The sequence below is a fragment of the Mangifera indica genome, chromosome 4 (genome assembly GCF_011075055.1).
Source record: "Mangifera indica cultivar Alphonso chromosome 4, CATAS_Mindica_2.1, whole genome shotgun sequence".
NCBI lineage: Eukaryota > Viridiplantae > Streptophyta > Magnoliopsida > Sapindales > Anacardiaceae > Mangifera > Mangifera indica.
The window spans coordinates 9,012,584-9,033,175 of record NC_058140.1 but is presented as its reverse complement, the minus strand read 5'-3'; the positions used below and the strand labels follow the sequence as shown (position 1 = coordinate 9,033,175).

General features: G+C 32.3%; 1 protein-coding gene across 2 annotated transcripts; it reads right to left on the bottom strand.

Moving 5' to 3' along the window:
• Window positions 1–603: 603 nt before the first annotated feature.
• LOC123214646 (2-carboxy-1,4-naphthoquinone phytyltransferase, chloroplastic) lies at window positions 604–13,499 on the bottom strand. Of its 2 annotated transcripts, none has more exons than XM_044634557.1 (12): window positions 13,342–13,499; window positions 13,144–13,253; window positions 11,813–12,068; window positions 3,816–3,919; window positions 2,932–3,003; window positions 2,683–2,821; window positions 1,925–2,031; window positions 1,744–1,843; window positions 1,612–1,650; window positions 1,408–1,518; window positions 1,245–1,310; window positions 604–1,006 (listed from the first exon to the last, which is right to left on the bottom strand). In XM_044634557.1, the coding sequence occupies exons 2-12, from the start codon at window positions 13,239–13,241 to the stop codon at window positions 872–874; spliced, it is 1,227 nt and encodes a 408-aa protein (XP_044490492.1). In that variant the 5' UTR covers window positions 13,242–13,253; window positions 13,342–13,499; the 3' UTR covers window positions 604–871. The 2 variants fall into 2 exon arrangements, with proteins under 2 accessions (XP_044490492.1, XP_044490491.1); XM_044634556.1 differs by having other exon boundaries at window positions 13,144–13,246; window positions 13,342–13,494.
• Window positions 13,500–20,592: the final 7,093 nt, after the last annotated feature.

Genomic DNA, 20,592 nt, shown 5'->3' with positions numbered 1-20,592 from the left:
TTGTTTTTATATATTGTTATTGAAAGACGGGTTATGTGTAATTAACTTTTTTATTTGTGTGTTACTTATTTTTACAAAATAAGTGACAAACATACCTAGTTTTCTGCATATATTCCCTTAAAATTGTTTACAAAATAAGGATTGAAACCCATTGTATGTGAGATAAGGGCTACATAGAATCCTTTTTTTCCTATTGGATATAATTCAAAAAAGTTAATATAACAATTTCACACAAGGTAAAGAATCAACAACTTCACACTATAACAATAACAACAATAACAAGAAATATAGGCCAAATGAAACTTTGATGAGACAAAATATTTTCACTCTTTAAATTTGAAAAGTTTATTTTTCTATCAATCTATTAATTTTACTAGAATAAACCGTTTGATTTCAATATAAACACAAATCTGTGCTTAATATTTAATACAAATGTGAAGTTACTGTCTAGTCACTCTTCTTTGGACATTGTTAAAGCACCTTTTCTGTTTATATTCTTTCTGGATATTAAAATTAATGAGATGAAAATGGAAATGCGTACCAGGAGTTTGAAGACTGAGAAGATGAAGGTGTTTGTACAAGCGAAACGGTGGGGCATCATTATGAGTTAATTAACTAATATACAATAAATCATATCTAAGTTGAAATATTAAATGAATTCATATAATACATTTAAGTAATCGTCAACATATCATGTTCCCTAAAATACCCAATAACATTTTTTTAACTCATTCATTTCCCTCACCATTCAATTGATATGCAGAGGATTATTGCTGTAGACACCCAGCTACCTAGCTTGTTACTTCACTAACGTTCTGACTTTTAATTATTCAGGTTCCTTCATCAAAACGTTTGAGGAATCTACCATAACTCATGGCAATGCAAGCTTTGGTACCTGTGTTTTTATGAGCATTCTACCTGCCACCAGCCCAGCAGCTAAGGCAGCTCCAAATAAAGCATGTAATCGTACACAGTAATACTTTGCCATGAACATCTTCCCCTTGTCCTGCAAATATGAGTTCTTATAAACAAGAGGAAAATGCAGAGCAACAAATGACATCTTTATGATTTCTAGTTCAGATGTCACTGTACATATGCTTTCTGATCATAGCACCACATATTTGTGCCTCTAGTGGGAGAGGTGTGCATATTCACAAGAGTGATTTGTAATTGATTAAGGATGAATGCGAAAGTGGTTTTGAAAACTCAACCTTCCAGTATCATTGCACAAGTTTACTTCTCACCTTGTGGTTCTGTTGCACATAATTGACTACCAGTTTCCCCATGGGTAAGGTCATGGCACATAGAAGCTGGGAGAAAAAAAAAAAAGGTCAGATTCAAAACCACGGAAAGAAATACAACTAAATGCACTAGAGAGACATTTCACCAATTTCCATGTTAACTTACCATGCAAGTCCAAGGAAGAGCTCTGCTTAGACCAAGAACAAAAGAAAGAGAATAAAGCATTAGAATTGCCACTTTCACCACTCTTGAGCCTGTTTCAGTGCCCAGCCTCACCTGCATACAAATAGAAGTACAAATCAAATAAACAGAACTCATATTTTTCTTCTGTTCACTTTCAAAATCATTGAGACAGTTAAGCGCACACACCAAGGGGGAAATTTTTCCTATGGCCGCATCTCCTTCAATCTGAGCTACAAAATTCATGTCATTTGATATCAGTAATCAAAGGAGTCTAGAGTTAGGAAGGGAAATTTGGAAAACCAAAAGAAACTGAACTACCTGATGAAAGTGACTACAAAAAAGAATCAGGGTAGTTGTTAGACCAACAAGGATTGATGCTGAAAGAATGGTGCCAGTTAAGGGAATACTGTGAATCTCGCTGTCAAAACTACCCAGATCAATATCCAATATGAGAAAATAAATCTGTGATTATAGTCATGTTATCAAAAAACTATTTGACCTTGTGCTCCCCAGCAATAAGTAAAAAGCACATGTCGCAAATGGGCCGAAGGCAGCAAAGCATAAGGGCTCTCCCAGTCCTTGATAACCTAACCGAAATGGTGGGCACTGCAACAAGAACAACGTTTTAAGTTATGAAAGTCTGGTCTTTTTCATGGATAGTTGCATTAGTTTGACTGTCAAGATTTTTTTTTCTTTTCACTGACATGAAAGCTTTAAAAGCTAGGATAGTGACTCAAATAGAAACTATCAATTTGTTTCATCCAATTTGTTCAACGTCAAACTATTTGGGAAGCCAAATGTAACACATTAACTCAGCATAAGAGGTGAACTTAAAAAGAGCATGCAGCTTCTGAGATATCTGCAGAAGATTCAAGCAGCATAATAAGGATGATCAAGGGCAAAATACAGCTTAACAAAATGTTTGCTAATAATAGAAATAAAAAATAATTTCGGGGTCACAAAACTGAATAATTAAACAATAGAGAATGATACTCAGAAAAAAAGTCTAATTTCATATGAACAAAAAGTTGGCACAAATCTAAATTTATGATAAAAACAACTTCTATCATTCAATCACTATCAGGAGGAAGTGTACAACCCAAAAAACAAATCAGACATTTCAGGTGTCAGAAAATTATAACAGATCTGAGATTCAGTTCTCCAGAAGTAATGTTGTTAAGATTTATACTGCACAATCAGATAAGTATAAATTTAAAGATATTCAATTTTACCCAATGCCAAAATATGTTTGTGTACCTGATAGATATAACCGCAAATAATTGAAGAAGTCAGCAATAATATGGAGCGCATGTTTCCTGCGTCCAGAGATGTCCATGTGAGCCCAAAAAAGCCAAGGACAAGGAGTGAATATGCAGCGAGAAGGGTCCATATGCGGCTTTTGCATAAATTAAAGATCAGAAATGGCCAAATGTTAGTAATTTTAATCAAAGTAGCTGTTGGGGAAAATTGTTATACACCACATAACGACATGTTTAAAAGATTTACCTGCCAACCAAGTTTACGACTGATTCTTTCTTATGCTTATCTGCTCCAGTATCGAAATCATAAACATCATTGCTGCCAATGGTTCACATATCACCAAATTTAATGGCTTATAGAAAAATAGTGAAACAGTTCTGCCATAAAGACAAGGAGAAAATTTAGGCAAAGCTGCAATAAAAGATATAGGATGAACCAGAGCAGAAGTCCCCTAGCTGATCTTCAAGTTGTAATGCACTTATTTTATTAAAGTGAAAAAACTTTAGAAATGTGGCTGGTCTAGAAGGAGGAAGATACAACAAAGGAAAGAAAATGAGGAAAATATGACAAGGTGCTAGCAACAAATGGATGGTCATGTGAGTATCCTCAATGCAAGCATTTCTTGGCTTATTACATCCTCTCACCAAGTTCCAAAACAAAACGTTGAAAATATTATGAGTTGAGGTCCCAGAGGATCTAGCTCTGTCTTGGAATACAATTATGTCACCTGGTTCCTAGGAAGAGTTATGTAAGCCATTGTGGATATTAGAGGAATGAAGCTCCTAATTAATGGATGGTTGTTCATATAAGCAGCCATAACTTGATCTCCACTTAAGAGACACAGTAGACCCAAAAACAGTTGTTTGAGCTGACAATAACAACGTATGACTCCTAAAATCTACTATACTCCATGCCTGTTAGCCTGGCCTCTCAACCTAAATAGTAACTCGTGCAAGATATACTGTGACATTCCTAGGTCTACCAGCAAAAATCTCTGTTTTATTAACACAAATGAATCATCAACATGCATCCATTACACATAAATTAGCTTCTCAGTCTCAGATGCAAGGTAAAACCTGATCAGATTTAAACCATCATATATCTACTTTGAAATAATTAGAAAAGGTCACCTTAAATTGAGCCAAGTTATGATAAGAACAGAAGAAGCCAAGAGAACAAAATAACGCCTGGCTGAAAATATGCCTGTCTGTAAATAAGCAGCTGCACCACCTACCTGTCCAAGAAAAAATTATGGAACCATAATTTTTTTTCTTTTGGGTGGAATCACCCAGATGACACAGGATAAGAGACATTACAAAATATTGACTAGATAGAATGAAAAATGAAAAATTCCTTGAGTTTGCTTCCAGTCATGCTCAAACAACAGTAGTTTTAAATTTGGAATTACACAAATATATCTTTTAACACATCAATGTTGCAGACTGAATTGAAAAAGGAAAACAACTGGGTGGGTTGACAGGAGAATGAGAGGCATTAGCAAAACGTTACTCTTAATGCTTTCAATTTATAATAAGATGATTTCATTTAGCAATTAGTTAGTCTACTTAGTTTTTAAGCTTGAATTGCTTTGTGACTAGGGCATGACGACAATCACTCCAGGAATGGAATCTATTAGAGAAATCAAGAACTTAATTTTGAGGCCTAAGCCTTCAATACACTGAACTGCTTTCTGAAAAAGGGTTGCAGAATTGATTGAAGATGACCCCACAGTTGAGATCTGTAACCAGAAAATGCCATGGCAAAGGTGCACTAAGATTGAGTTCTCACGATTTAATGGAAAAGGATTTAACAATTGGCTCTTAAGAGCTGAGTACTTCTTTGAAGTTAATGGCCCCGCAAAGGGGAATTGGGTCAATCTGGTTGCACTGCATTTGGAAGGGAAGACAATTCAATGGAATCAAGGCTTCATGAAGACCAGGGGATATACCTCTCTGCAGCGGAAAGAATATATACAGATGTTGAGCTCCCATTTTGAATCACATGCATATGACGATCCTTTGTCAGATTTTAGAAACTTAAGACAATTAAGTTCCCTCCAAGAATACCTTGATGCATTTGATGAATTGTATCCAAGAGCTAGAATTCGTGAACACCAAACCCTAGTTTTTTTCTTTTTGGATTTATAGATGCACTCCAAATGCTTGTTATGATGTTCTAACCCAAGTCCTCAACTAAAGCTTATTCTCTTGCAAAACTCCAACAAATTAATATAGCTGCAATTAAGGATCAACTCAAACCCCTAGCCAAAACAATAACCTTGCCTAGCTTCTCAAGACTCTACACTAGTTTCAACCCCAACATTGTCACCAACCTTCAAGGCAGCAAATTAAATTCCAAAGCAGGACTTCTTCCTTCATAAAGTATACACAAATTATCTTATACTCCACCTGACAAGACCACTGGGACCATGACCAATTGGGATTTTGACGAGAAAAGAGCAAAAGAGATTTGTTTCTGGTATACGAATTTAGGAGCAAAGTTTCTGTGAGGTCTTCCTCTATTGGAAGACCCTTGGCCAGGCCTAGGCTTACTAGTGGAAGCTTCCTCCTTGACTACAGATATTTCTGCCACTTGCTTCATTACTTGCTCCAATCCTGCACTTAAGCTTGCTATTTGTTGCTCCAATCGGTGAAAATCAGAATTTTGCATGTTGTTGGCCATGCTCGGCTTTGATACCACACTGTATGGTCACTATCGAATTGACCACCTCGGCCTCTCCCTATGACTCTAGCAAATCGTCAACGAGCTATCTTGGAATGGAGAAAGGAAGTGTAGTGGTTATATCTGCTGTGGAAAGGGAAACGTAGTAGTTACATCTATTGTAAGTAAATAAAATGGAATGGAAAAACATCGCTTTATTCATAGGTCTTGCCCCCTTACATAAGCATGCAAGGCAACGGTACAAAAAGGATAAACTAAAATATCAACCGAGTCCTACAATCTTGAATGACCAAGTCTGTAGCAAAACTAATTTGAAGATAACCAATTTGCTTTGTGGACTAAGTCTAGTCTTCAACAAAACGAGGAGAGTTGGCAAGGAGATTGCACAACTTCTTCATGTTTACTTACACTGGAGAGACCAAGTCTTATGGGCAAAATATTTTGTCATACTTGTCTGCATTTGAGGAAATGTTTGTGGACTGTAACAATCCACAATGCAAGTTCTTATGTAAAGAGTTTAAATGGAGAGTGCGAGAGCAAACTTTCCACACTGATGCTTACATATTACCTCTTAAAACTTATGATTTGATACTAGGTGTCACTGGTTAGCTACATAAGGTGATAATTTATGGAACTTTGATTAGTTTAGAATGTTGTTCACAATTGAAGGTTAGAAGCATGCATTGAAAGCATAGTTGTTAAAAGTGCGCTTAAGTGTGAAGCAGCTCAAGGCAACAGGTTCAGTGTTTCTAAAGGTGCAAGGTGACAGGAAATTCAGAAGCCAAGCTTAAGCACTGCTTTTTGGCATTTTAGAAGATGGAAAAAGTGGTTACAAAGCACGCTTCGTAACTTGCCCTAATATTATATAATATAAGTTAAAAAAAAATTATATCACTCTTATATACAGTTTATTCATTGTGGCAGCTAACCTTGTGTTTTTTCATCCATTTCCCCTGTTAAATCTCTATCAACTGAACAAGATTTCAACAAATTTTTGTAATATTCCAGTGCTTTAGTGTTTCTCCGGTGGATTGCTACATTAATCCGACAACTATACATATTTTTCGTTAACATTAAACATTTTCCAGCAAGTCTTCGACAATTTTCAGGATTGAAAATTTTTCATCGGTGAAATACAAACAATGTCTATCATTGAGCTTGTAATATTTAGTAATATATTTGTTGCTGCCTGTTGTGTAATAGTATGTATGTAAAATTTATTGTGATTTTATATATATATATATCTACCCTGTTATTTCCATTCCTTTTAATATTGTGTACTGTGTAATCTTATAAAGTGTAATAATGTGTTGAGCCTGAATGCACAGTACACTGCATAGTACTGTGCAGAGTGTAATCCTTTTGACTTGTTCAATGTACAATTTTAATTGTAAGCCTATAAGATGTAATAAAGTATTGAATGCACTATACACTGTACAGTATTGTGCAGAGTATAATTTGATTAATCTTTCTATTCTTATCTCTTGTGTAGAGTGTAATTTTTTTTTAATTGTATATGTAAAAATCTTGTGCAATGTGTAGTTTTTGAAGCTATTGTTTATCAGTATATGTAAAAATCTACGGCTGTGTTTCACTGTTTTGTAAATTGGATTTTATATTTATATACATAATTAATTATTAACATTTTTTCATCACAGGGATATTACATAAGATTTTCCAAAGGGTACAGACAACTTGCAAGAACCTTAACTAAGCTACTCAAGAAGAATTCTTTCAAGTGAGATGACTCAACTAGAATTCTTTCAAGTGAGATGACTCAACTAGAATTCTTTCAAGTGAGATGACTCAACTAGAATTCTTTCAAGTGAGATGACTCAACTCTGTCTGCTTTTGAGAAACTCAAAGGAGCCATGGCTATTACTCCAGTATTAGCTCTACCAAACTTGTCAAGGAGTTCTTGATAGAGACTAATGCTTTAGGAGGAGGTATAGAAGCCATCCTTATGCAAGGAGGATTTAGAAGGCTCTTTCTCCAAAAAATCAACTGCTCTTTGTGTTATGAAAAAGAAATGCTGGCTATTTTGTTTGCAATTAAGAAGTGGAAGCCACACTTAATAAGCCAACACTTTGTTATAAAGATTGATCACTAAAGTCTTAAATACTTGTTGAAACAAAAGCTTACAACTCTCTCTCAACAAACCTGGATTGCAAAACTTATGCAATTTGACTATGAAATCATATAGAAGAAAGGCAAAGAGAACATTGTAATTGATGCCCTCTCAAGGCTTCCTGACCATGAATTCAACAATCTAATTACTATGATACTACCTTCTGATTTGCTGCAAGGAATTGAAGATACTTGGTCTTGTGACAATCACCTACTTTATAATCATTGCAGCTAAGAAAAAAGGCCCCACTTCCCGCAACTTCTACACTTGGCATCACAAGAAATTAAAAAGACAAGGTAAGTATATAGTGGGAAAGAATGTAGAACTAAGCAAGAACTTATGGCCTTATTCCATGGCTCAAAAGTAGGAGGGCACTCATGTAATATCCAATATTTGCCATTATTATTTATTATTGTTATTTCATTTTTTTTAGATGATAAATGTTGTTTGGTATAAGGATTTGAGATATTTTGAATATTAAGGATTTGAGATATTTTTTAATATTAAAGATTTGAAAAATTAAGGATTTCTATTTGGAAGAAAAATTTGAATTTTAAAAGGAGATAACATAAGTTTTGAATTTTTTTTAAGATATTTTTTTAATTAATTAGGAGGATAAGGGTCAACTTACCAAATATTTGTCATTGAATGGGAGATTAAGTGACCTTTTGAAAACTTATGTAAAAAAAAAAAGAAAATTATTATTTCAACCAATTCAAGCATTCTGGAAGAGTAAAGAGAGATTGTGAGTGTTAATTTATAAAAAAAAATGTTGAAAAAGGGATTGAAATAGTGAAACAATTCTGTCGGAATAATTTCTCGTACTAAATCTCTGTATTTTCATTGTTCATGTGAATATGTAATATTTGATTCGAGGATTAGAGTCTTATTTTAGAATCTAATTTCAATTGTATTATTGTAGAATATAATATGTCCTAGTTTGCATTGTACATTATTTGTTTCATGATAGTGGTATATTAGTTTGTAAAATAAACAAAAGAAAATATATATAATATTTTTTGATTTTTATTGATAATGTTTATGTTACCTTTGAATTTATCTATTTGTTAAAAAAAAAAGTTTCATATATATTTTGTTCAGTTTTATTTTATATATTAATTAAATTCAATAAAACTATGTATATCCATTTTTGGTACACAATTTGTGTACACAGATGAGGTGTTATCATGTGATTGGATGTTTCTTTATCATATGATGACACATGTTTTAAAATCACCTAATTACATAATAACACATCACTGTGTATATAATTGTGTACCAAAAATAGGTATACATAGCATTGCTCAATTAAATTTTATAAAAAAGCTGGAATTTTTAGTAGTTTGTTTATATACTAAATTTGTGAATTTAAATTACTGGTTTAGAGTATTTTAAAAAATTTCCAAAAGTTTTATCTAACATGTTATAGAGTATTATTAACCATTTTATGAATTTTTAATGATTTTACAAGGTTTTAAAAATTACATAAAATTAGTTAGAATCTTAAGGTGTTAAACCTGGAATTTTTGGTAGAGTTTGTGATCTATAAAAGAATTTAGAATTTTTATAGCTTTCTTAAACATTTTCAAGTTGAATATTTTTTAATAAAAATTAATATGTTTAGTTCTATTCTGGAATTTTTTATAATTTTACTAATTAAATATGATTTATGAAATTGCTACAAAATTGAGTGTTAAACCTGAAATTTATTTGGTAGAGTTTGTGACTTGTAAAAACAATTTAGTTTTTAGAGCTTTCTAAATTATTTTTCACTTGAATAATTTTTTTATAAATAAATTATCATGTCTATTTCAATTCTGGAAATTTTCACAATTTTACAAATTATATGCTATTTATTAAAATTGTTACAAGATTATGTATCCAATCTGGAACATTTTTTACAGTGTTAAAGATTTGTGAAAGAAATTCGTTTTACATGGCTTTTTAAATTATTTTTAGGTTGATTTTTTTTATTTAAACCATCAATATTTTAAGTTTATTTTTGCAAAATTTCGTAATTGTTTGAGTTATATAGAATTTTATAAAATTACTAAAAGCTTGAGCTATCAAATTTGAAAATTGTTTACATGTTCATTAACTGTAGAAGAAAGTAAATTCTTGAGAAGTTTTTATATCCTTAAAGTTGAATATTTTTCTGGTAAACTATTTATATGTATTTATTGTCCTTAGCAAGTTTTGTAATATTTTAGTCTGTATAAAAATTTATAAAATTCATGAAACAAAAGTTATACAATGTAGATATGGGTTAGTTAGGTCTAGGGTTGTTCATTTGGGTGCTTTTAAAATTTGCGAAATTAGTTTTGAATTGAGGTTTTCAATGGAATCTAAGAAGATTTTTAAGAGTTATTGATACAAGCTCAATTTATTAATTGTGATTAGGATTAGGATTCGAAAAGGTTATGCGTGATAGCTTAGAACATATAAGAGTTGCGTAGATCTTTACTCTTAATGGAGATAAGTATAAACTATTCGTTTTGTATGTGTATAAATGTTTAATTTTTGACCTTATATGTTTGGACATGATAGTCAAATATGAAAATTTCGGTTTCCGTAAGTTATAAAATATTTTTACACACATTTTCTATTAAACCCAAACATTAATACAAATGTTTTCGTAGCTTATATAAATATTCCATTTTGTTTATATATAAATGTTTTCATAACTTATATAAATATTTCGTTGTGTATATATAAATGTTTTTGTAAGCTATATGAATAGTTTGTTTCGTTTATATATAAATTCATAAGTTATATGAATATTTCGTTTTTTGAATATGTATATATTTTCGTAAGTTGTATAAATAATTCATTTTGTTTTTATATAAATGTTTTTGTAAGTTATATAAATATTTTGTTTTGTTTATATACAAATGCTTTCATAAAGAAAAAAATATTTTTGTGAACATTTCTTTTAAACCAAAAGATTTATATAAATATTTTTGTAAGTTATATAAATATATCGTTTTATGTGTATATAAAGGTTTTTATAAATTATAATCTATTTTCGTAAATGTTTCTTTTAAACCAAAAATTTATATAAATATTTTCGTAAGTTATATAGATATTTTATTTTATTTAGGTCCAAGTGTTTTCGTAAGTCATATAATATTTCTGTAAATGTTTTGATTTTACCCAAATTTTACTTTATTAGATATTGATTTATAAATTTTTTTTTGCAACAACCAAGATAGAATTTTTTTTTTTTTATACATTTTCAAAAAGAGAACAAAAACTTATTTTTCATTTATGATTTGGAATTTTTTATTTATGTAAGTTTTGACTCATTGTCCATAATTTTTGAATATTTGCTCCAAAATCTGAAACTATAAGTTTGATTTAGTTGGATTATCTGTTATGTTGTGCACACTTTTTAATTTTGGCCAAGTCATTGGGATTATAGGTGACATCTGATTCTGAAATTTCGGCCAAGTCACTGGAATTATAGGTGATATTTGATTCTGAAATTTTAACTGAGTCACCAAGATTACAGGGGACACTACATGACATGAGTCTTAAAATATTTTTTGAGATTGGTATATGAAAAGTTCAGATATATTTTGTATCTATACATAGTTTTACATGATTAAAATATCTAATTTCGTTTGACTTTATTTGTTAGTATTTGAATTAAATGTTTTTGCATATATATATATATATATATATATATATTACGTTTAGTTAATGACTCACCTCTTTGTCATTACTTTTTGTAGAGTAGATTTTGACATAGAGTGTAAGTGACTATTTAGAGATTGAGGATTAAGGAGTTAAAAAGAATTGAGGAGACTGAATAAAAGAAAATTAGTATCCATTTGGTTGTATGTTTTCTTTTGAGGACGATTATTTTGCCATAATGTTTCGAGGTTGAAAAAGAAAAATGGTGTATTTAGGACTTTATTTGGTTAAGAAATTTCTAATTTTTATTGTAAATTTATATTAGTTTTGAGGTGTTACAACTTGAGTTTCCTTGAACTATTAAGAAGCTTACGGCAATGGTCTATTGGAAATGCATGTGGAAGGAAATGAGAAATTACATAAGGAATTGTCAGGTCTGTTAGAGGTATAAACCAGAAAATGTGGTTTTCACAGGTCTGCTCTAACCACCACCTATTCCTAGTGGAGTGTTCACTGGCATAACCATGGACTTCACTAATAGTCTTTTTTCTTATCTACAGCAAAGCCATCATTGACTAACTTGGTAACATTAGTAAATATTGTGATGTCAAACTCATACCATTAAGCAATTTAAAAGCAAATTCTAAGTAGAGAGCACTTAAAAGTGTTGAGAAAACTCACTGTAAGTGGAACCAAGGCGACAGAATAAATAGGCAACTTAATTGCCCTCCATATCAAGGTTGCTCTCGAGACATCCTCTTCTTTTTCCTCATTTTGGATATTGCCTGAGTAATCCCCTTGACTCTGGGAATGATATTGTAGATGACGGCCAAGCTGCTTGAATTTTCCTTGCGTTATATGAGTCTCTTGGAAAAACTTTTGAGTACTAAAACAGGACTGTAAAGATTGTTTAGAAGAAAAATGAGGTATTGGATGCCTGCAAAATAAACAATTCAAGTGAACAAAGAAACACAGGCAATAAAAACCCTTGTCTCTCTACAGCTACACATGTAATTTTAGTATGCCTAGAATAAGAATAAGAATTTTCAAAGTCCAAGGACTCTTGCATGTATCAGTAGCATATAACCATCATCATGTTAAATTTATTAAACAATTGGCATTATCAAAATCCAAATGAATGAGATGATTTTATACAAGCTAAATTTAAAATATCTAAATGTTTTGGACAGAACCCTTTTGTTTAGGCAGCGTTCCCACTTTTGGAAACAGTTCATTATACCACTACAATATATTAATAAAATTTTGCCTAACTATCACAAAATCAATTTTCCTAATTGGGAGGTCTGAAGTCATAATATAAAGTTCTCTGCAAACAAAGGTTGGTAGTAAACTCTCTTTTTATTTAAAAAAAAAAAATTATTCTCAACGTTGGTAGTATGCTCAGCACATATTTCTGGGTAATCATTTTGACCAAAGAACCCAAAACAACTGCTCTAGAAGAATAATATTAATTTTTCATACTGAAAAACCATTTCAATGATATATGAACATTATCAACTAAGTTTTTTCAGGATTATCACCTACAATGAAACATGCTAGAATTTCTATAGCAGAACTTTCTTTTAAAGTGGACAGAAGAGAGCTTGGATCACAAAGGAACAAGTTCACACACAAATCCTCCATCATCCCAACCAAATGCATAAAATAGGGACTTCTATGAGCATTTTCATGCGCATTTGATTTCTCATATCATTTCCCTTGTTTCGCCATACTATAGTCTATATTTCTTCAATTTGGAATTAAATAATTTTTTTCAGTGAATTCTGTATTTCCTTTCATGCCATCCAACTGCAATTAGAAAAAAAAGAAAACTATTTGAACACTAATGTCATATTTGTACAATGACCTATCAGTCCCTTTGGAAATTCCAACTAACTTTTTTGAACTATGACCAGTTTGTCCCAATTAATTGCAGATAATTTAATTTTCTAATAAGAAAGAACAAGTACATGCTACATTTTCTATAATTGCAAGAAAGAAACTATACCCACCTTTCAATGTAATTCTGGTTCATGAAGAAGTGATGGAGCTTGTTGGGAGCAGCCCCATGGCCAAAGAAAGAGAAGGAAGTAGCCAATGGAAGCAACATATTTACTGTTATCTATGAAACAAACCAAAAAATGAACAAAATGAAACTGTATACGAAGAGAAAAAGCATTTACGAAGGCAATAATGCGCAAAAAACTTACCTTGAAGGAGGATTAAAGTTGTTCCCATAGAAGGAGTGGTTTAACTGAAGACATAAGAGTAGCGGGCAAAGGCAAGGGTCATGGAGCTTGTTATCTGTCTAAAGGCAACTGTAATCTGCAGACAGAATCTGCACTAAATCCTATCCAAATCGGTTTGCAACTTTACTAAAATAACCTCCTTTTAATGAATGTCAACAACTTCATAATTATGAAATAGTTACAAAATGTAAGGAACCTTAATGGTGTAGGACAAAAGTTATTAATGTTAATTAAGGGATAATAAAAATTAATCACACCATGTTTTAAATTTTTAATACCATAATAATAAGGACATTTATTAACCTAACTAATTTTTGGGGTTATAAAAAATTAGTTGAGAAACTAATGACTATTAAGTACGGTTAATTAATTTAATTAAACACAATTTTATTTTCATATGAAAGCCCTAACACCGCTTAACCTTATTAAATTCAGACTTCTCTATCTAAAATCAATGGTACATAGTCAATTTAAAAAGAAAAAACCTTTTGAAATTTTATAATAATAAAAAATGTACATGAGAGATTGATACCTACTAAAGTTCTGGGAAACCCATTAGATTATACACAAACTAAGGCTGACCCTTGGCTTTTTTGAATTGTGACACACAACCTCTATGCAAGGTGGATGTAACACCACAGGTATGTTACAAAGGTATTTTGATCATTTTTTATTTTAAATTATATTGATGCGCACTTGGAATTTCCTCAACAACTCCAACAATTAAACACAGATTTCTAGCAGCAACTCAACTCTGTTTTCCAACAACACTTCCACCCAACATTCCACTTAACCCAGCATGGATGATCACAGCAAAATAGCAACCACACTACTCAATCAATCATAACAATGTATTAGCAAAAACAAACATTCGAATTATAATTCCAAATAGTTTGTGTAAATGTAAACTTTATTAACTTTAAACAATGAAAACAAGTTTTTATGCAAGTTTTAGTGCAAACTTTTTGGGTACTTGCAATGCAAACTGCCTCACATGAATTACACACCAAAGTACCACAACTGCCTCACATAAAGTATATCAAAAGACTACAAATTAGCTCACACAAGAACACACCAAAGAAGACAATAAGCTACTATGCAGATTTTTATGAGACCTGTAACTCCCGTCCAAATTCTTCAGCTCCGCCACTGCTGTCCTTCCACTCTCTTTTATTTCGTCCTCTTCTAGCACTGCTTTAGCTCCCTCATTATTACCATAGTTTCTTCTGTTTGTGGTATGTTAAGTGACTTCGAAACTGTTACCTACTCTACTCCAAGTTTGTTATATGTCTAGTAAAATAATTAATTTCTCTTATTTTTCTTCACATGTATATGGGTCCTAACATTATCCCTCCTATAGAAGACATCTTGTCCTTAAGGTGAAAGTGACAGAAGAGTTATTTAAATGATGTGAAGGCCTCCCATAAATTTTCAAAATCCAGCAAGTTCCTCCATTTGACCAAGATTTCTAGCTCCTTTTTCGTGGAGTAACAGTAGTCTAATAATGCAGATGGTTTTAACTCAAGCTCACGCTCTTCATTTAAGCAATCAAGTAAGGGATGACTACAAATTGTTGGTCCAATTTTTTTCTTTAATTGAGATACGTGATAGACATGATGAATTTGAGCGTATGGAAGCAGGGCCAATTTGTAGGCTATCATTTCGACTTTTTCTATAATTTCATAGGCCCATAGAAACGTGGGTTGAGTTTTTCATTTGGATGTATAGCCGAGGACCTAAAACAGTATGGCTGAATTTTTTAGAATACTGAATCCCTAACTTCAAACTGTACTTCCTTTCTATGCCTATCCACTAATTTTTTTCATCCTTTCTTAGGCTTTGTGGAGATTTTCTTTTAATTCATCAAGTACCTCATTCCTTTTACGAATGAGCTCGTTGACTTCTTCCACTTTAGACTGTTCTTCCACCAACATTAGCAATACCAGTGGATTTCTCCTATATAATGCTTTGAACGAAGTCATTCCTGTAGAATTATAGTAGGTAGTGTTCTACCAATATTCAACCCAAGTGAGTCATTTTGGCCACTTTCGAGGCTGCCTAAAACAAAAGCACCATAGATACATTTCTAAGCACTTATTCAACACCTTTGTTTGCTTATTAGTCTGAGAGTGATATGCTGAATTGAATTTAAGAATAGTGTTTTTTGCTTTAAATATTTTAGTCCAAAATAAACTCAAAAACACTTTATCTTGATCTATCACAACTAAACGGGGGTACCCATGCAATTTCATTATCTCACACACAAATAATAACACTATTTCTCTAATTGTAAAGGGGTGTTTTAAGGGAAAAAAATGATTGTATTTCATTAACCTAACAACAATCACCGATGTAGTGTTCATTATGCGTATTTTTGGTAAACCTATTACAAAGTCCATTGAAATGTTTTCCTACACCTTGTCGGGTATTGGTAATGGTTGGTGCAGCCTTTTTGGTGTAACAACCTGATATTTTACTTGTTTATAAGTATTGCACTTTGCCACAAATTTCTTAATATTGGTCTTCTGATCTTCTTCCCCTTTTAGTACTATATTGATGATATTCTTTTATAAGTGTGATAAAACTCTGAATGCTCCTCAAATGGTGACGAATAGAACTTAGTTAAAAATCTCAGAAAGTACACTGAATTTTTTGACAAAACTACCTTACCTTTGTATAACAACCTGCCCTTCCTTAATTCATACCCCTCATGAGCTAACAAGTTACTTAGTAGGTCTTAAATTACTCCTCTAAGCTTATCTCTTTGGTTACTTCCTGATCGATCTCTTCTAGACCCACTATTCTTGTGGTTGATAGTGCTCTTATCTCCCTCTCAAAGTTAGGATTGTGTGACAAAGTATCGATGACTTTGTTTTCACATCTAGGTTTATACTGAATCTCAAAGTCATACCAGAACATCTTCATTACCTATTTCTATTGATCATTCCCTAAAATTGTCTTATCTTTCAAAAATCTCAAACTCGTTTGGTTGGTTCTTACCTTGAAATGATGACCCAATAAATAATGTTGCCATTTCTGGAAAGTGTCTTGTTGATGAAAATGATGCAACATCCTTCTTGCATCAGTACAACCCCCAAACCCAAACTGTAGGTGTCCATCTCAACCATAAATTCTTTCAAAAAATTTGGCATTCGTAGTATCAGTACAATTGTCATAACCTTCTTTAATTTCTCAAAAGTATCTGTGGCTCCCTCATCCCAATTAAAATAATTCCTTTTAAGTAGTCTAGTGAGCAATTCAACAATTTTTTTATATCCCTTGAGAAACCTTTGGTAGTAACCTATTAAGCTTAGAAATCCTTTCAATTCTGATAAATTTATTGATATTAACCATTCCCTCATTATCTGAATTTTCCTAAGATCGGCTTCCACCTCATAAGCTGAAACTATATGTCCCAAATAGTTGATTCGGTCTTATCCAAAAGTACATTTCTTAAAATTTATTGCTAATTTTTTATCCCTCAATAAACTAAAGATCATTTGTAAATGCCCCAAGTGCTTGTCAAGTTGTCTATTGTAAACCAAAATGTTATCAAAGAAAATTAACATGAACTTGTGTAGATATGGTCTAAATAGTTCATTCATCAAACTCTAAAAGGTTGCAAGAGCATTCAAGAGCTCAAATGGCATGACAAGAAATTTGTAATGGCCTTTATGAGTTTTGAACACTGTCTTTTCCAAATCCTCCCTTTAACACGAATTTGATAGTACCCTAATTTTAAATCTAACTTGTTGAAAATAATGACTCCCACTAATTCATTGATTGTTGGAATTGGAAAATTTTCTAGTATGGTCACCTTATTTAAGGCTTGATAATTCACAAAAAACCTCCACCTACCATCATTTTTTCTTACTACCAAAACCAAAATGGAGAATGAGCTTATGCTTGGTTGAATAATCCCTATGATGAGTATTTCTTATACTATCTTTTCTATATCATTACTTTGATAATATGGATATCTGTAGGGTTCTGTTGGGTAGAAGACCTTTTGGCTCTTTGAAAAAATCATTGAATTCTTCTAGTGATATGCTTATTTTTTGTTCTAACAAGCGTTTAGAAATTTCCTCAGTGCCACTTCACTCTTCTAATTTTACCTAAAACGCTTCTTCCCTTATCTTTAGAAAACTAACTATAGACTTCAGAGAGGTTCCTAATTTAGATACGAAAACATCCTCTGCATAGACCCAATTTCTCCACTAGCTTTCGAGAGATAAAATTGTGAGTTATGCCATTGTCTAGTAAGATTACCATTTGTTTTTCCTTTTATATCTCCTACAAATTTCATGGTTTTAGGGGAGTCTAGACCAACTACAAAATTTGTGTTTAGGGTGAGTTCTAATTCCTTCTTTTTGGTGGGAATGATTTCATCTTTTTTGCCTTTTAGTTCACCCCCTTCTTTTTCTTTCTCCAATGCCACCATAATCCAAAACTGTTGAAACTTGCACCAGTGTCCTAGTGTGTATCTTTCATCACATTTAAAACATATACTTTTCTCCAACCTTGATCGAAACTCCTTATCGAATAGTCATCAAATGTTTTTGTCTCTCGAAAGAGTAGTCATTGACATGCCCAAGCTATTAGCAGCATAGTTGGGTGGTTCATACTAGTAGACCAACAATTTTCATTTCTAGAATAGAGAAAGTTATGTGTTATGTATTAAAATATTGGGTTTAGTTCGGGTTGGGCCTCTTGGGTTTGATGAAATGGGCACAACATTAATCTAGGTCATGGGTAGTGAATGTTTAGTGTTTGGGCCAATTGATTAGTTCTATGAAATAACCTAGTTTAGGGTTGGATTTGGAGTGGCTACTAAGTGGGTTGGATGGAATAGGTCCATGACTTAGGCTCGTGAGTATAGGCAACCTAGAAACAATCCAAGTTGTGCTTCTAAGACATAATTCTTCCCTTCAATCTTTTCTACTCTAGACATGGCTTCCTCTAATGTGGCTGGCCAGAAAAGCTTGACCTTAGCTCTCATCCCCTCAATCCTTATGTTATCAGTTTGTTTTAACAACATTAGCTCCTCCAAAACAAAGTTATCGTGCATCGATTGGAAATACAAAAGTAGGTCATCTTTCATGTCATTCTAATCTCTAAACAGTTGTTTATTCTCCTTCTATTGAAGCCAACTCAAGGCCTTGTCATCTATGCACACCATCGTTACAGCTAGCTTCTCTTGTTTAGTTAATTAGTTTACTAAAAAATATCTCTCTACCTTGAAAGTATAACTTGTCAGATTTTCCCCCAAAAACATCGATAATTCTAACTTTTGATAAATAAAGTAACATTGATTTTTACTAAATTGTTTGTCGATCATGTCCTCTTGAAGGCAATTTACCTCATTTGGTTAATATTCATGGACGATGGAGGGATGTTTTCTCCCATTGGCATTGTTTAGGATGGTAATGGTTGGGGCTCTATCGGTGCTTTCACCTTGGTGGTCATTTTAGATTCTTTAAACACTAATAATTTCATCACTTTGCATATATAACCCTTTAACATTTCTAAGTTGTTCTCAACATTTTCTAGTCTATTGTGGATGCCTTTTATTTTTTCGTTCACCTTCCTTAGTCTCCTGTTAAGTCCATCCAACTTTTCTCTCACAATGTCTAGCTCTTTCTCCATTTCATCCACCCTCACCTTCATTCTTGTCATTGGCTTTGATACCAATTGATACGTACCTAGGATTTCTTTAACAACTCTAACAATCAAACATATAATTCTAGCAATAACTCAACTTTATTTTCTAAAAACGCTTCCACCTAATAGTCCACTCAACCCAACATGAATGATCACAACAAAATAGCAACAACACTACTTAATTAATCACAATAATGTATATAGTAGAAATATACATTGGAATTGTAATTTAAAATGGCTTATGTAAATATAAATTTATTAACTTTATACAATGAAAACAAGTTTACATCTAAGATTTAATGTAAACTTTTTAGGTAATAGCAACATAAATTGCCTCACACAAATTACACACCAAAATACCACAACTCCCTCACACAAAGTATATCAAAAGACTATAACTAGCTCACACAAAAACACACCAAATAAAACAATAAGCTACCATGTAGATTTTTATGAGACTTGTAACTCCCCTCCAAATTCTTCAAATTCTTCTGCTCCTCCACTGTTGCCCTTCCACTCTCTTTTATTTTGTCTTCTTCTAGCATTACTTCAACTCCATTATTGCCATCAGTTCCATCAGTTTATTCTATTTGTGGTAGGCTAGGAGACTTTGAAACTACCACCTGCTCCACTTCATGGCTACCATGTGTATTTTTCTTCAAATAAATATAGATCTTAATATATATAAATATGAAATTTTAAGAAGATGAATGGTCAAGCATGATTTTGGAATGTAGGTTTATCAATTAGGAGTCGTTCATGTCAAGTGAATAATTGTGAAAGAGACAAGTTTATGATTTGGCTTGAAAAATCATCATATGTAACAACCCTTTCCCGATACATATTCCTACCCAGAATATGTACCCCAAGAGACACATTATTTTAAACATTTCTAAAACATTTGTAGTGATAATTAAATGCATAACACCTATTATAAATAAAACCACAACCCCAAAAGTGCATTTAAATAAATATCACTAAATAATCCAAACTCAATCAATGTATTTGAAATCAAGTTTACAATGATAAATGCATAATGGTCCAAATCCCAAGGTTAATGCATAGACAAACATAAGTAAATCTCATAAATGTAAATGACGAAGGTGCCCTTAGCCTTATGCAATGTCTTAAGATAACCCTTGCCTCCTTCACCACTTTACTATTTAACAAATCTACTTGCACAATCAAAAGAGAACACAGTGAGTTAAACACACTCAATAAGTAGGTAAACATATAACATAATATCATATAATATTTCCTGAGTGTCTTGTATTCATTTATGTTGCAGTGTTATAGATATTTCCCGAGTATCCTAAACGCCCATCTTAGTAATTTGGCATCCTATGGCTAATTTCACAATTAGCATCATCGTTGATGACTCATACCCAACATGTATGTTGACATCCCAAACACTTGATAGAAGCATGTGAAATCCTCGAAGTCATCTATATAGTGTACCTTATATAGGTGCTGGTTGGGCTTAGGGTTAAGGTCACATAAATGATCACACAAACTAACCCTATTGCTCTCATTGCCATATAACACACAGTT